Source organism: Anomalospiza imberbis, chromosome 10 (assembly GCF_031753505.1).
Source record: "Anomalospiza imberbis isolate Cuckoo-Finch-1a 21T00152 chromosome 10, ASM3175350v1, whole genome shotgun sequence".
In the NCBI taxonomy this organism is placed as follows: domain Eukaryota; kingdom Metazoa; phylum Chordata; class Aves; order Passeriformes; family Viduidae; genus Anomalospiza; species Anomalospiza imberbis.
In genome coordinates this window covers 15,474,092-15,491,942 of record NC_089690.1, presented here as the reverse complement: position 1 = coordinate 15,491,942, position 17,851 = coordinate 15,474,092, and the positions used below count along the sequence as shown (strand labels likewise).

At 36.1% G+C, this 17,851-nt stretch overlaps 1 protein-coding gene across 1 annotated transcript in view; it reads right to left on the bottom strand.

Moving 5' to 3' along the window:
* DNER (delta/notch like EGF repeat containing) overlaps positions 1-17,851 on the bottom strand; it is a 118,067-nt gene that overhangs the window by 50,641 nt on the left and 49,575 nt on the right. Inside the window, exons 3-4 of the mRNA XM_068200839.1 lie at positions 7,867-7,961; positions 5,287-5,453 (exon numbers count right to left, since the gene is read on the bottom strand). Of these exons, the coding sequence (XP_068056940.1) occupies positions 5,287-5,453; positions 7,867-7,961 (262 nt within the window). The remainder of the gene's footprint in view (positions 1-5,286; positions 5,454-7,866; positions 7,962-17,851) is intronic.

The following is a 17,851-nucleotide window of genomic DNA, read 5'->3' as shown; positions in this document are numbered from 1 at the left end:
AATTTTCTATCATATTACCCATGGGGAAATGGAGGCAAAATACTAATGCCCAACTGTTTGTTTTACTATTTTTCTGAAGGAGCTCCTATAATTACTGCTTCAGCTCTGGGCACACTGAGGCAGAAAACAAATTTTTCCAAAATTTTATTATGAAAGCTGATAAGAGGATCTTTTTTCAACAGAAATAATATCCTACCAGCCATGATGAAAATCTGAAAACATAATTTCATTTTTTAATGTTGTTAGGAGAAAGGAAATAGGTTGCATGCACACAAAGTTGGCAGTGCCAGCTCCACCTTCTACATTATGCCCAAAACCTCCAAATAAACACTTCTTAAAGCTAAATAATAATCATACGTTAATCATATAATATGCAGTTTTGTATTGGTATGAAAAGGAAAATGGCATGAAGCTGTGTCAGGGGAGGCTTAGGTCAGATATTAGGAAAAGATTTATCATCCAGAGGGTGTTTGGGCACAGAACAGGCTCCCCAGGGCAGTGGTCACAGCACCAAGGCTGACAGAGTTCAAGAAGTGTTTGGACAACGCTCTCAGGCCCAGGGTGGGATCCTTCGGGTGCGTTGTGCAGGACCAGTAGTTGGATGACCCTGATGGACTGGATGATCCCTTCCAACGGAGCATATTCTATGATTCCATGAATTATTATTCCATCTCCAAATTCATTAAAAAGAAGCTATGGCTGTTTTGTGTCCTAGCTGTTAACTGGACTGTTAAATATGATCTGCTATCTGTACAGCCACACAGGTGTATATATACCAGTTTGCCATGCAGACTGGAAACTGTGTGAAATTAGACCTGCCTGACTGCAAGTCTGCCAGCCACAGGTGTACCTTTGGATACACCTGAAGCACAGAACTGTTGCCTTAGTAAACGGGTATGTTAATTTAGCACCAGGGTAAATTAACTGATTCATGCAGAAGCAGATGGTGTAAAATCACTGTAAAACTTCTAAAATGTGAGCCTTAAATAAATATTTTAATGCTTTTATTCTACATTGGATTTGTTTTTTTCAGTATTTTACCAGCAACCTATATTCTCAAAATTAATGTTCCATTTCTCAGTCAGAACATGATAGCACGCTTGGATAAAAGAGATGCATGCAACAAATCATAAAGGATTTTTGTGAAAGATGCCATACAAGCTGAGAATGTCCTTCAAAGGCCTTTTTTATTTTTTAAATAAAAATGTCAGTGCATCATTTTATCTCAAAACAGCTATTATTTCATCAAATCTGTAAATCTTCTGCATTTACAACAATCTAGTATAGAAAAATATATACACGTTCCAAAATCCAGTATATTATTCCCTGAAAGAGAGAACTGCACAATTCTGGGTAGTTTAGATTTCCCCCAAAACACATAACAAGCAGCACTTTCAACTCACCCCAGAGATCCTTAGCTGTAAGCTATTAGCATTCATGAGAACTTCTGAAAGACTCCTCCACCAACTGACGGTGCATCAGGGAACTCTTATCTCACTTTTTCAGACTTGTAAAAAGTATTTCATACTATTTCAATTTTTCAAGATATATTGCAATGAAGAATAGGTGTGTGACTCTAACAATGTCAAGTTTTGCAGTTAACTCATTTTCAAATGTTCTAGCACCATTACTGCTAGCATGAATATATGAAGATCCAGAAATAAAACAAATACTGATGAGACATTTTATAAATATCATAAATAGTTTACGTCGGAATCAGTCATTAATTTCAAAGACCATTGGAACAAAGAGCACGAAGCTATAGGTCTAATTAATGGAAAGCCTGCCTTTTACTTCAATAATGTTTTTAATGTTGAACCCTTCATTTCCATCTCTTATTTAAGACACTATTAAAGCCCTCCTGCTTCTCTTTTTCACTATCTCTTTGGCCAATCTTGATGCCTACTCACAGCACTCCACAGAACAGATAATAAAAATATTTCCTGTTCAGAAATGCCCTCGATTAAACACCTTTTTTTAAATCTTGGTTTCTAAAGAAACATTATTGCTGCAAACTGTGAGCAGAGAGGAACAGCTCACCTGGCTTGTCCTACAGACCAACACCTCATGGCCACATCTGTGTAGCAATCACCTGGCACTGAAAGCCACCAGCACCTCAGCATGGGCCATGTGCTTCATTCTACTCCTGATCCACACAACTCACGTTCTCACTTCAAAGCCTGAACCATACTGGGGTTTCTTCCCCAGTGGCTAATAAGTACACTCTCTAATAAAACATAACAAATTGTTTTAGAAGACTGGCACGTGCATAGTAGCAAATCTTACAGAGAAACTCTTTAAAAATCCTCTGAGCAAAACATGGAAGGAACATGTTACAGAATGCCCAAGCCAGTCTTCTGCTGGCCACAGCCAGGTCAGTGCTGTAATTAAACCACATAATCCTGCCGCATAATCCCAGCCCCATCACTCTGTCCCTGCGCTGCAAGAGACTGTTTGCAGATGCAGCAGCCATTTTACAAACCCCATCAGAGAACAGAGTGCTCTTTCTGGGCGAGTTGTGCTACCCTCTCCCCTTCATTCTCACACAGTGCAGGTACTGTCTCTGGGGTGAACAGCTCTGTGCTGACAGGCTCTATTTTTAGATCTCAAAAACAGCATTCTTCCCAACCTCTAGACACTGTGCCCTGAACCACATGATCAGCAAATCAGCACATTAGTGCTGACTTCTGAGTCTTTTCAATCTTGTATAAACAACTTTAAACTTGTGTCCCCACAAGGTAACACAAAACAAATAATATTTCCCTAAATGTTTTATCTTTGACATAAATAACTTATTCAAAAAGAGTTGCAAGAGGCAATTAAAGTACCTTGCTGAGTAACAAAACTTGGAAGGAACAGGGTGAGAAATGACTCAAAAAGGATGTAGATCAAAAAGACACACACACAAAAAAGTCAAACCAAAAAAACCCACTCATATCTTCCTCATTTTTCTTTTACAGTTCTAATCAGAAATTTTTTACAAGATTAAAAAATGCCTTTGCACAAAATTCACCAATTAAGAGAAGAAACCTTGAAAATCATACTTGAATAAATAGAAAAAGAGTGGGGGAAGGAGGAGGAAATTATATGAAGAAAATGTATCGACTGATATGGTCCACAGCTTTACTGTGTGACCCTACTTACAGAAATCTACAGCATCTTGTGGCCTCCTCATATCATTCTGGCTTAAATAACATCAACAAAAGCACTGGCAACATTATTGTTTTTTTAATATAAAATCACACACTTTAACTTACTGTGCCTTAGAATAAGCTTTTCATGTCTATCAAGAAACATGGAAATTTGTCTATAAGAAAAGCTTTATTCAAGTGACTTATTGAAAGCTAAATAATTAAAAACTTGCAAGGCACATCAAATTGACAGACCTCTTCCACACATCTGGATCAAATCTGAAGTAAGGATCAAATTATTTTTCTATAAGCCTTGACAGAATTATGGATTTCAGTTGAGTGAAGATAAAATGCATTTTCACACCAAATAACTGAGCTACTTTTTAAGTTTTACACCCAAGACCTACACTTCATTGGACAAAAACAGACGATGGGAAGTAAGCAGAGTATTTCCATACAACTGAGAAGGAAATTCAGAGGCTCTTTCTTAAACTGAAAAATTCATGCCTTAGTTTCAACAGCTGGAGTTTCTGCAGCTGGAAAATTTTACAAAGAATTTCACTATCAGGAAATTAAAAAGAAAAACCAAAGAAAGTATTGAACACCACATGGAAGTAAAGCAAGAGGTCTCAGAATACTTGTACTGCATGAAATGAGCCATTTTTGTGAATTCAACCTCCTGTTATATTCATCTAGGAAAAGGTACATTTTCACCTCATCTTACCCAGCACACAATAAAAAATTCAAAGTAAGAATCCCAGAGACAGAAATTCAGCTATAGAGACTAGTAGGACAAGACAAAGTAGGAAAGAGTAACACAATACATCTTTTAGTTATCTAAATCAATAACCTCTGCTGTATGGCTTGTACAGTCAAGTGGAGCTCTCATAGAGCAACTTGGGCCCTCTGCTCAGGAGATCAGACCAAGCTGTGCCTTTAGGCATTTTCACCACTGCATAAAAGCTACCAACTATCCTGTCTCCAGGATACTTTTATCATACATTAACTACCAAAAAGCCAGTGCAAAAAATTATTCCAGAGACATGAGAGGAAGGCTTTAACTGATAAATTAAATGCAAATCAAGATTAAAAGGGGGGGAAAAAGCCTAAAACTAAGTATCTTAGGAGGAATAATAATATTAAAAGAAAGTGGAAAATTATTTGAAGGAAATAAACATCACTAAAGGAAACCACTGATGATAAGAATTAAATTATTCTACTAACAGCCTTTGAGCAGTATCTTTGGAAAGTGATAACTGAAAAAGGAGGGAACAAGGTACTACTTCTGTATTTGGGGATTTTCTGTATTAGCTACACACTTGGAATTTTTCCCAGTGTTTCTATATCAGAATGCTTTTAATTTTACATTTATTAGCATGGTAGGTTTTCAAATAACAATTATGGCAGCTTATAATTCATTTTAAAATATACAGCATTTCAAGCAGATAACAATAAGTGCTTTTATTACAATGACTTTGGTTTCATGTCATTGGTATAATAAAACATCTGCCCAGAAATCTCAATTTAATTAAGTCTATTGTGTCTATGCAAAAATGTAGCTTTAAATCTGTTATTTCCCATACCCTTAAAAATAATATATCAGGCTATTTTCATTATACTCCTTCCACAAAGATGCTTAACATTTAATTGCCGAGTTAAACAAATAATATCTTTCTAAGGTTCCATATTCACAGAGACAACACTAGAAGATAAAAAGCAGTGCAATTAAACACTGTTAAAATATAATGAGAAATCTGATCTTGTAATGTATTTTTTCAATTTTCCTGTCTACGGGTTTAAGCTTCTTCACAAAGCATCCCATGACACAATCCCTGACAAAGAAACATCTCAAGCATTCAATTATATACTGCAGCATTTGCCAAAAGCTTATTAAAATAGAACATATAAAATAACTTGCATCATCTCAAGGTATCAGACAAAAATGACCATGTAGATTTTAAAGTGAATGGTGCCAACTCTGTAAGAATTTAGAGTAGCTCTTGTCTGGTTTGAATGAACCAATGTCTGAAACATCCCACTATCCCATTAGGATCTTTCAGCACTTAAAGGAATTAGTCCTTTGTTCCCCTAAATGCTGAGTAAACCATCAGCTGTCACCCAGAGGTGATGGACAGAAAGTCAGCATGTTACTCACCAATAAAGTAGTTGTTTCCCAATGCAAGCATTTCTTCAGAAAGCACAAGTCCACCCAGTGCCTGGAGAAGAGTGACACTTCTGCCATCAATAAGTGAACACTGTTTAAATCCAGTGCTTGTGACCTTCCATAGCAGGATGAGAGAAGCAGTAGCATCTTGCCTTATTCTAAGAAAAGAAATTATGAGAATATATACACTGAGGGAAGTCAATGTAATTAAGAAGTACATCACTGTAGAACTGAACCTTAACAAAGATGGGAAGTTTAAATTTATCAAGTATGGAATTAGGAAAAATCCTGAATGTCTTTTGTATGTCCACAAAACTTAAAAATGCTTCAGTTGTAAGATTTGCATAATAGTTTATGTAATAGCCGATTAAATCATACAGATTCCCAGTTTCTGATACTTGAAGGCCACCATCTTAATACCCAAGAAGTGTTTTAGATAAATACCACATAATAGTAAACTATATCCTTATAGATGATCCTTATTCAGTTCTTGTATTTATGCCTTTTTGAGTATTACCTCCATCCTACAGTGCCATCATTTTCTGCAGCTGAAGTACATCCAGCCCTGTTGTTTACTGAAGAACATTCAATGTTCACTCAATACCGGGAGACAGATCCTGGTAGAAATCCTCATTTGTTTGACGCACCAGATCGAAGATTCAGGACAGTTTATTCTTGTAAATCAAATGAGTCATGTAATGCTCCCAAGGTCACTGAGCCCATGGTGCCTTCCTGAATATTGACAGATTGGATATAAAGTCTACTACTGCATCCACTCTGTCAGCTCCATTAGGGAGCTACATTACGCTAGCCTTTGTACTCACAGGGCACTTTTCTTCCTGCTCACCTCCATAATGAAACAATAAAAATTTGTCATTTTTCTGGTAAGGTCCCAAGTATTTGCATTAATTTCCTATGAAGGAATCCAAAATGAGTTTGAACAATCCTCCAGAAATACAAACACAACTGCATCCAACTGCTAAAAACTGGTAATTCTCTCCTGCTGAAAACAGACCTCAAAATACCTAGACATGAAGCTCTGTTCCACAATACCCTGTACTGAAATTGTTTCAAACCTGCTAAAAACAAAGGCAGTTCATCCCTAGTCACTTGTTATTTGACTTCAAAACAAGAAAAGGAAAGTTTTGTAATCATGTATGACAGACGTTGAAAAAATCTTGCAACTAAGTATCATAAGAAGCAAATTTTTTACAGTATTTGCACCCCCTTTAAGAGCAATGCCATTTGCTATTCCAAAAGCTGAATGTCTCACTTTTAAAACAGGATAGCAACTTGTTTTACAGTTTAGGTCTCATATGACAATCAAAACAAAATCAACTTATTAAACTGAAATTATTTTCCTTTCACAGATAGCCATTGAATCAGGTAAGTTACTTGGGCCTTAAGATAGTAAATGAAATAAAAATCAATCTTGACTCACACTAATCTACTCAGGTATAAGACTCTACTAAATATATACAATGTAAAAATGATCAAAACTGACTGTGTACTCTTCAACCTCCTTTAAAAGGGGGTTTCTCCATCAAGGCTCTTTAACAGAACTTCAGAATCCACAAATGCCGGCTTTTTCCTGATTCCAAGAAAAGCCACTTGTTTGCTTTCAGATTCCAGCCAGCCAGGGCATCCACACTCCCAGATCTCTTCCTGACTTAGGCTTAAGGCTCATGAATGAGCACAATTCAAAGCCTGTGGGAAGGGCGGGACAGCCCCCACGTTTAACAGTTACTGCTCCAAACTGTCTGCAGCTTGTCTGCTTCCATCACTTTGTTTTTTCCTGTGAGCATGGCCTTTTTTAACAGAAACATGGGATTCTGAAAGATAAGATGACAGTATGAGAAAAGTAGGCTATTTTGGGAAAATGTAAGTCTAAAATTGCAGCAAAGCTGTGAGCCAGAGAACTACGTTGGCAGATTTATTTTTTAAATAAACTTTCCAATAAGAAAATGCCTCATCCCAGCTGACAGAATCAGATCTTTCTAGGAAGTCAGGTTCTGTTAATTAAATGTAACAAAACAAGTGTTTTATCCAAAAAGCATGATTTTGAAAAGTGAACAACAGAATAAATTCAAATTTTTTGTGAAATGTGTTTTTTAGGACATACACAAAGATTTAACAGCTGATGGTGACACCCAAAGCAATAACCCAGAAATGAAATACAAATGCACAATATACATGCACCCATGTAGTCAACAATAACACTTTCTAACAGCAAGTTCATCTTGGGATTAAAGGGGGAAAAAGTGTTCACTGCACAAAGTCATATCTTCTCCAAACTGACATCTTCAACACATCTGCCCTAATTTCTGATCCATTATGATGGCCCAGAGACAGCTTACATGCTTACATCTTCTAAAACATTAAATATGTGGGAGAAATTATGCCAAGAAAAGAGCTATCATGGCTCTGCTACATTCTTGACATCTGTCTGAATTCTCTCAATCTTTTAGTCACTTGACAAATTTGCCTATCTGAAAAACTGTTGTCTAAAATATCCAGTCAAATGAAAATAAAAGTGCTTTTGTATTTCATCACATGTTAGAATATTCTCACTTTATTGATGTATTCTGTGGAACTTCAAAGGAGATAAGCCGGCCTCCAGCAGAAGTGTTGGAACTGGCATTTCCACAAGCTACATCTGGCGTTATCTGAAAATAAAAAAACTTTATTGAACAAATAAAGCATAAAATTTGACCAAAGAAAATATGAAAGATTTTTTTTTTTACAAATGACACTAGTAGTCCAGCAGTCATCTTTTAAAAATCCTCAGGAACATTCACTGAAACCTTTATGCTGCCAACAAAGTTGCTGAAAATTCACATAACCATCCTTTCAGGGTTTTGTTTTAACAAAAAGCTCCTGCAGAAAAGCTATCATCCTTTAAAAGTGAACATATTTAGAAAAATATGAATAGTTCTCTGGTCCTTTAGAATAATAAATAATGCTCTAACATTTGCTACATCCAAGAAAGAGTGCATCATTAATCTATGCAATACTGAAGGATTTATAGTAACAAGTACAGACATTGCCTTTCTACTATATTGAAATATGGAGTTTTTTCCAAACACAGGTTTCCTTTAAAAAACACTCTCCCACTTGCCCATTATTATTCTTTCCAAGTAAAAATTGCTTGGACAAACAGTAGTTTCAGATGGAAAAAAAAATGATGATCACAGTGAGAGCAAAAGGACACATTTGCCAAATCTAGTGATGCCTACTAAGCATCAGTTACAACATTAACTAGATCCAGACACCATACAAGGTGTCATGCACAGGAACCACAGAGACTCCTTAATTATTCAGATCTTCAGTAGTAGAAATTTCCTAAAGACAGGTTGAAAATTATTAGTGTTTCAAAGAGTACATTTATTTCAAATAAGTAATACTTTGTGACATAACTGAGTCTATCACTTAATATCATCAGAAGTTTTAAATAACTTTTCATGTATCTTCATCAACTTGCCTATGAAATGCCACATTGGAAAAAAAAAAACAACAAACCAGTTTATCTTCAAATTTCTAGGCACTTTGCAATGCTATTCTTTCAGCCACAAAGAATGTTTGCAAAATTTTTATATCAGCCTTAACACTGAAAATACAAAAATGCAACCTGACACACTTCCATGAATTAATCTAAGATTAAAAAAAGCAAAAGCCAGAATAAAGTTTGTGAAGTACAATTCAAATTCACATTTTAAGTATTACATTAATGTAATGAAACACATGTAAATACATGAACAACAGAAGTCCAGAATATGATGCAAGTAATAATTTTTAGGACACTCAGAGCTTGTCTTGACTCAGGCAAGACAAATACTCAGTATTCACATTTCCCAAGTAAATGATTTCTCAGTGTCTAGATTACTCAATTCATTGCTGAATTTCCTGAAGTATATAATATGAATACATATAGTTCATGAAAATAAATCAAGAAGCAATTTGATTGTATTTGCTGAAACTAATTTTGAAAAATGATAATATATCCACTACAATTTTTAAATCTCAGAAGTCAAAGTGTGGACCTAATGGTCAATGCACAATGCATCCAAAACTAGTTTGGCTAACACTCTTCCTTTTATATTTGCCAACATTTAAACTTTTTTTCTTTGAGAATCTGCATGCCTACTGGAACAAAGGGAAAAAAGAAATAAGTATCTCTATTCTCATACAGTCTTATACTACATCTAAAATACACTTGTTTTTATAGTATTTCTATAGTTTTAGAGATTCATGCATCTATTACCTTAGAACATAGGGGGGAAATTGTAATTTAAGCATTTCATTTACCTTAGTGTTTAATAGTGGAAGTTTTTAAAGTAAAAGGTATTGATGTCTTTGCAACTAGAATAAAAATAAAAGAATCATAGAAGCAAGAGCTGAACAAAGTGGCTACAGAACAAGTCCTGAGCGATTTAACCTTCATAAAATGGAAAAAAAAAACCCAATGAAACAAAAAAATACTTCAGTTTGCAAACACAACAGAATTTAGGATTACTCAGCAGGAAAAGCACACATAGGAAATATTGCAAAGATAATTAGAAGAGTGAAGGCAAATGCATGGTTTTGACTCTTTTATTAAGCAATCTGTAATATTTGATGTATTTCTCTAGGAACTCTATTTGTAATTGGCCCTGACTTCCTGCTCTAAGAATCAGGTAAAATAACCATCTAAACCAGTAGGATGCTGAACCCAGATTTTACGACAACTGAAATTTGAAATTTTTTATATATTAACAACCTTGACACTTGGATTAGACAAAAAACATAGGAAGAAGCAGTAACTCATAAGGAAAAGAAATGGTCTCAGCAGTGTCCCATTTCAGCCAAGTTCTGTGGAGACAAAATTGACAGCTTTGACACCTGAATTAAGAAACAAATTGCAGGTTTTTCATAGCTGTCAGAAATTTTTATAAAGATTTTTAAGTGTGTCTCTTTCATGTCTTAACAGAGCACTCTTTAAAACTGTACTACTGAAGAATGAGGGCAAAGATAACCAATATTTTACAACAATAAAGGACACTCAGAAAATGAAAACAATTTGTAATTTTCACTCTCAAAAACAAACAAAAAAAGGCTGCTAGAACTGGTAGAAGTTATTTAAAACTGAAATCACTGGGAAATATACTTTAATGGTTTTCAGAGGACAAAATAAAGATCATTCCTCATCTAAAGTAAAAAATACAAATAGAGTAGGTATCTGTCATTTAAAGACAATCAAAGGAAAACATAACATAACTGCAATGACATCCAACACTTCTCCTGAAGCATATTTTAGTACAGAAACATCAGAACAGTGAGCAGGTTCTTGGGGAACAGACTTATAAACATTTACACAAATGATGCAGCTACTTTAAAAATAGTCACCAAGAAAATAAAACCTTCATGCACCCTCCAGAGTCTAAAGTATATTTAGGAACTGATTACAAAGATAAGCTCCTGTGTCAACAGAGAATACATCCAACATTGTTCTTCAATATCTTATTTAGAGTTGAAAATTATTAAATATCAAACTGTTGACAGCAAATACAGAATTCCTCTTTACATAAATGTTCCATAAGTTTGCATCTAAATCATGTTATATTTTTCTTAAAAGATAACATAATATATAAAAACTATACTTCTGCTTCAAATGCTTTTAGACTTTACATAGGTAAAAGAGCAGCATCATTTGAGAAAGCAAGAGTGAAATCTTGAGAGTTCTTATTCCTACAATCTCCACCCAGGCCTTAACAAGGCAGCAGTGATTTTGTTAGATTTCCTTACCAGGCCATGGCAGTGGTATAGAAGGGATTGCAAAGAAAATCAAGGCTGGTGCCTAAGAGAGAAACAGACTGTTCTTCCATATTATAACTTTTCTGAAGAAATTAAATAGCATGAGTTAGGCAGATATTCTCCTGCCTAACAAAACCAGAATAATGACATAGACACTTAATTCAACAAGTGCTGAAATACATACATAAATCCCAAGGCAATATTTTTACATGAGTGAGTGCCTTTATTACTTTCCTAAGTGTACTAGACTTTAATTCAATAAGGCTGAGAAGAGGAGCATACAGACTAAGTCTACATTTATGCAGTCTCTCAGTGCTGAAATTAGTTCTCTGAAGATAGCTATTGTATGTGAAATTTCACAGTAGATTTCTTGAAAAGTTGAGCAGACATTTGTAATTCTACAAGGCCTTATCAACACGGGCAGACTAATCCTGACAGTGCAAAATCCAGGCATTCTGCTGCCATGATACATTGCATTTCTTTTGTATCTCAACCCCAAGTTCATAGAATGGCAGAAGGCTTTTACTTCTTGCAAAATACAGCACACTTTCCTCAAATTTAAAAGTGGTTTGTAAGTAGGATGGCCAAATTCATATGCGCCTAAGAAACTCCTCACTACCCTTTCAACATGGTATTAATATTTCTGAAAACCAACAGATAGTTCCAATCAGTGGAGGAGGCTGCCCAGGTATCATGTGGACTTTCCATCCTCTGAGTTATTTAAGTCTCAGCTGAATAAAGTCCTGAGCACCCTGCTCTAGCTGACCCTGCTTGGAGCAAGGGTTTGGACTAGACAAAGTCCAGAGGTGCCTTAAACCTCACCTACACTGTGATGCCATCAGTGAAAATTCACCCCATGAGCCAGTTGCCTATTAAGTCTTTCCTGTTAATTGCCATTGTAACTTCAGTGACACCACAGCTTTCACTAAACCCCACCTCAGCATACAGTGAAAGTGCTTCTTTTGAAAATATCCCCAAATTTACCACAAATTTACCCCAAATTTACCACAAATAAGTATGTGTGCATGTGTGTGCACATTCTGGCACACACAGATACCCGTGACTCCATTACTTTGCTCCTGTTCTGAGACTGTTCTCTCTAGTCAACCTCTTGTTTTTTCATTTTAAAAAGCTGTTCTCTCAAAAAGCTGTTTTTACCTCCTAGTGAGGCAACATACAACTCTGCATAGTCTTGCAGCCAGAGCAAAGTAGGGCAAGTTAGTCTGGAATTAAACAGAATATACGAATGCACACATGATTCTTGAACTAAATAAAAAATATGGATACAAACTCATCCTACAGCAAAGATCAGTGCTTAAAAGTGAAAAAAATAAAAACCCAAGATTTTAAACATATTTGAAAAGACATTATGATATGGAAGGAGTGAGGAAACGAGTTTTTTGAGAAAAGCAAGGCTGTGTTCTGGGGTGGTACCCCATGAAAACTGGCATGGTCATTAAGAAAGGAAACCTTTCAGTTCTTCAGTAGGACAGAAACTGTCATGACTGTTGCAGTATGATGAATGGTCTTGTAAATGCTAGTTCTTTCAGATTTTCTTCCAAGGGATTTCATATTAAATTTCAGTTCAATAAAGTAAGTTTCATAAAATGCAATTTTGGCTTTTCTGAACATATAACTACTTTTCTATCAGAATAGGGCCTGCAGGACCCTGTAAATGTGGCAAGAGGTATCCCTTATTTTCTAAGAAATATAACATGTTTGGCAGTCTTCCTTATGCAAGGGAAAAATAATATATGGAAGAAGTAAAACAGGTTAGATCCTAACTAGATTCTAACAGGTTAGACCCTAACTATAGAGCTCGAACAGCTGTCGGCAAATAAAAAGTGAAAAGATAAGTAGGAAAATAAAAGGCAACAGAATAGAACTATAAAAGAGAGATCTAGTACTGTCTATTTATTGTCAGGATGTTAAGCAACAAAGCAGGATCATTTCTAGCACAGAAACTGAACACAGAACAAAATTCTAACAGAAAAAAAAAACAGTTCCAGTACCCTTGCCCTGTAGCAAAGAAAAGCTACTGCTTCTGAAAAATCTAGTGTCATTTAGCTTAACCTCCACATCACTGCACTGTACAATTTCAGATGGGACAATGCTTGAAAGAAAACCAGAAGAGAATGAAAAACAAGGTTTACTCCTAACATATCTCACCAGTGGGAGAGAAAAGCCAAAGTGTTTAGAGTAGGAGTAGTGCCTCTCTGAGGAACACCAGGGGGAGACTGACAGACTGCATCCAAAAACAGTATCAGATGAAGAAGGCTTACCAGTTATCGTAGCACTGAAACCTGGTGTAAGGGAGGCTGCACATCCACCCAGCAAATTCTGTTGCTGGCAGTGTGTTTCTTTGCTCATCTGAGCAAGAGTCACTTTGTAGAGTCAGCAACCACAGCACCAGGAGGATCCAGCACATTCCAGATCACAGCAATCCTCCAGATAACATTATTAAAACTTTGTTTTTCTGTCACAGACTATCAATGCCAACGTCACACCAAGATGCATCAGCAGGCACAGGAGGCTCTCTTACACAATGACAGATTACCTAGATGATCATATTAGCAAACTGCCTTCTCGTCTCAAGCCACCCACCAAATTCACTGTTAGCTTCGTCAAATCTGACATTCAGTCTGTACTGGTTTTGGCTGGGCTGGAGTCAATTTTCTTCACAATAGCTTGCATGGTGCTATGTTGTGGACTTTTGATGAACACAGGGTTGATAACAGGGATATTTTAGTTATCACTAAAGTGTTCACACAGCATCAAGGTCTTTTCTCTTTCTTAGAGTGCCCTACCAGCAGGCAGGCTGGGGTTGCTGAGGGAACACAGAGGGACAGCTGATCCCAAATGACCAAAGGGACATCCCACACCACAGGAGGCCATGCTCAGCAATAAAACTGGGAGTGGGGGCTGGAAGTTGGCCAGAGCTGCTGTTGCTCAGAGACTGGCTGGGCATCAGTTACTTGGTAGTGAGTAATAATGGCTTTTTGCATTACTTGTTTTGTTCGGGTTTTTCCTTTGTTGTTTTCTATTTCTCCTTTTTAAAATTATTGAACTGCCTTCATCTCCCCATGAGTTTTCCCACTTTTACCCTTCCAGTTCTCTCCCCCACCTCACTTGATGGGGCAGTGAGCAAATGGCTGTGTAGGCTTAGCTGCCTATCCTCTGCTTAGATCACAGCACAGTCATTTAATAAAGATTACTTCCATGAAAAATTAATAGTAATTTATTATTCCAGAGTATATGAAGCTGTTCTGAAAAGAAAGATAAACACTATGTAAACAAGTTCATTGAGCAAAAATTCCACATAGTCAAATCTTTGCACGCAGTGTATGAGCTCAGGTCACTGGAGGATAAGCTGGGATATAAACTTCATCCTAAGACTGTCAAGTCAGCTATAGATATTTCTACACTGAAACACTGAAAGGCAGTAAACACATGAGGTTTTGGGGCTTTTTTTCCTCTTTTTCCCCTCATACTCTCTAGGAATTCAAAACAGGAGGATTCCTGAAGGAGTAGTTAAATGAATCCAGACACTTTTCAAAAACAGCTCTGGATAACCAGAAATCCTGAGCCCACCCACCAAAATAGCTTCAGAAGAGAAGACCTTCAATAACTTGATGTAATTGTACTCACTAGAATTTCTGTCTTAAAGAGCTTTGATTTTAGGAAACCTGTTATTTATGACTATCTATTGAACATGATTTAGTAATGGAACATAATAAACTGAGTTTTGTATGAACTTTATATAAGTTTTGTTTAAGCATATTGAGCTTTTAGAGACATTTAGGGTTTCATTTAGAAAATAAATATAATGAAGACTAGCACCTATCCAGAGATGCTTACATCAAGTTGTCTATGAAAATGGTCTTTATATATAAACAAAAAGTTCCAAAAACTAATATTATAGAGGAGAGAGTTAGTGAAGTCACAGATTTATCCTCGAAGAAAGCTAAATTATTCTACCAAAATTTGTGATTCCTTTATTCTCCTTATGTGTTTGTAGAGTATCTTTTTCTCAGAGCAAAAGAAAAAATTACAGAGATTTCAAAAACAAATCTTACACACAGTTAGAAGAGCTGTCCTAAGTCAAACCAAAATTACACACATTCCAGCACTTAACAGCAATAATAAGAGGGAATGTCAAGAAAATAGGGTAAGAAAAGGACAAGCATATATACTCTAACCTTCAACCATTTCCACATGAAAGCTTCTCCTAAGATGTCATTAAGGATCAAGTTTCTATTCTGTATTTAGCAATATCAAATGGATCTCTCCTCTGCTTTTGTTCAGATTCTGCTCCTCCTTCTGCACCAAACCATACTTTGACCAAAAAAATGCACAAACATTTAGCAACACTGAAAGATTCCTGTTTGAAGAACATACTCAAGGAATAGTTCTGCCATTGCTGCAGAGCAGAAACACTCAGGATTTTACACCTGATTCAGCCACACTCCTAAAGGCTTGCAATTTACTGACTAAGGACACACATAAAACAAATGCTGTGCCCACTGCAAGAGGAATTAGAAGTTTATTGTCGCCTCTAATCATTAGTTCCAAACCCTTGAATCTGAGCACAAAATTGCAGCATAAATAGAAGGTTAGACTAGGACTCACATGCTCAGCATTCTAATTTCTGGCTGTGCACCTGGCAAATCACTTCACTGCTCTGTGCTTCAACATCTCAGTCTGTAAAATGGGAATAATACAGCTGATATCCTTTGAAAAGCATTTCAGGTCTATTATGAAAAGCTGTATATAAGGGTATGGTGCTGCTGTTCTTACGATTGATTTTGTACACTGAAACCTTTATTAAATCTATTAATTGAGCAGGATTAATGAGATGGTTTCTTTTTTCCTCCATTACTGGCTAATAAATATATCTTATACACTGTAACAAAAAAGATGATTGAACTGGGGAAATGTGGATTGTCAGTTGGATCTCTCTTACAAGAGGAACCAGTTGCCCCAAGAAGAAAAAAGAATTATCTTTCAATGGATGAGCACAAAGATAAATTCATATAATACTAAAGTAAATCAACTGAGAGAAAAAAAATCTTGCTTATGATCTATGGTTTTAGTCCTTAATCTGTACATCAAAAAAAGATTAATTTCTTATATGAAGACCACTCAGAAATTAAACTGCATCCAAAGACATCTGTATGTTACCTACTGGCACAGACACTACTGAGACAGTTGATTCCAGCAAGCAGTGCTAAATCTGTCCCTGGTGTCTAAGGAATATAGAAAATATGTCTAATTGTAAGCACACCTCATATCTCTCCTAGACAGTTTACTTCTTTCAGGTGTTCATTCTTTGAGTTCCCAAAGCTTTGCAGAAAAGCTTTCATGGAAACTTCATCCTCGCAAGATAGTGAGAGCTTTCATTTGGAAAGAGTCTGGCAAAATTTCTCTCTGAGACAAAAGGATCTGAAGAACATTAATTCACTTCCAGTATCAGTATAGAATAATTTGGAAAATAGACTGTCTTGGAAGATTTATAAAAAACAAACAACAACATAGTATCGGTATTTGTTGTCCTCTGAAACTCAAAGACCAAGACAGAACATTTTTTGCAATACAAAACCTACAGCTACTCTTCCTTTTAAGAGAGTGAAGATGGATCAAGTTTTGTGAAGTTCTTACAGCCACAAGGAAAGGTAGTATTTTTGTTATTAACACATTTGACTTTTGAAACCTCCACCAAGTAGGCTTTGGAACACAGACCTTCAGGCAAATCAACTCTCCTTGGTTAATATAGATCAATGTCTTGAAAGAGCAACTGAAATCTCTTTGTTTCAGATAATCATCTCTCTCGCTGTGACTTCCAAAGAACAAGCTAGAAGGTCATTATGCCACATTGGAGAGCTTGTCCAAAATACAAGACTCATCACAGTATATTAAAACATCAACACAAGCAATTTTGTAATAGGATAGCAAGTAATTTCTATGCTAGTGTTAGACGTGCAATAGCAATTGATGACCTATCTGTGTTTCTTAGGTAACAGAAGACATGCAGAAGGGTGAATTTCAGCTATTGGAATACTCACTTGTGAATTATTTGCTTTACTGAAATTCTTACTGAATCTACCTAAAATGCAAACCAGGCAGAAATGTTCCTTATACAACACCAGACCACAAATTGAGGAAGACACACCAGGGAAATCTGGTACAGGGAAGAGCATGCCCTTAATTGATCAGGACATATGGACCACCCATGCAGAGATGAGACTGAATTTAAACTAAGTAATAAGAGCAGATCATTGTTTGTTTCTGCTTCAGTGCTTTCTCCAAACTCCATCCTTGGTGCCTGACATATGTTCTACTGTAAAATAGATATGGGAGATGGAATTCCAGGAACTAAAGCTTTATGCTCCAGACATTGCCCACCAGCACTCCCACTGAAATGGAATACAGCCCTATAAATACCTATACCTCAGCTAAAATCAGAGCCCTAACACACCAACCATATTTTACATGGTCTGATTCTACTTACAGAAAATTGGTTAAATAAATTTTACAGTGGAAACATCAACAAATTTGTTTGGGCTAGCAAAGAGTAATGAAAAATACACTTGTTCCATGATTAAACTCCTTCCTGCTCACTTTCTCATTCTGCAGTATAGTAAAACACCTCAGGAGAATCAAACTCATTGAAACACTTCAAAAAAAGATACAACTGACATTTCACCTGTTTATTCCTGAATAAACTGAAATAAATTTATATTAAAAGGCCTTTCTCAAAAATAAAATG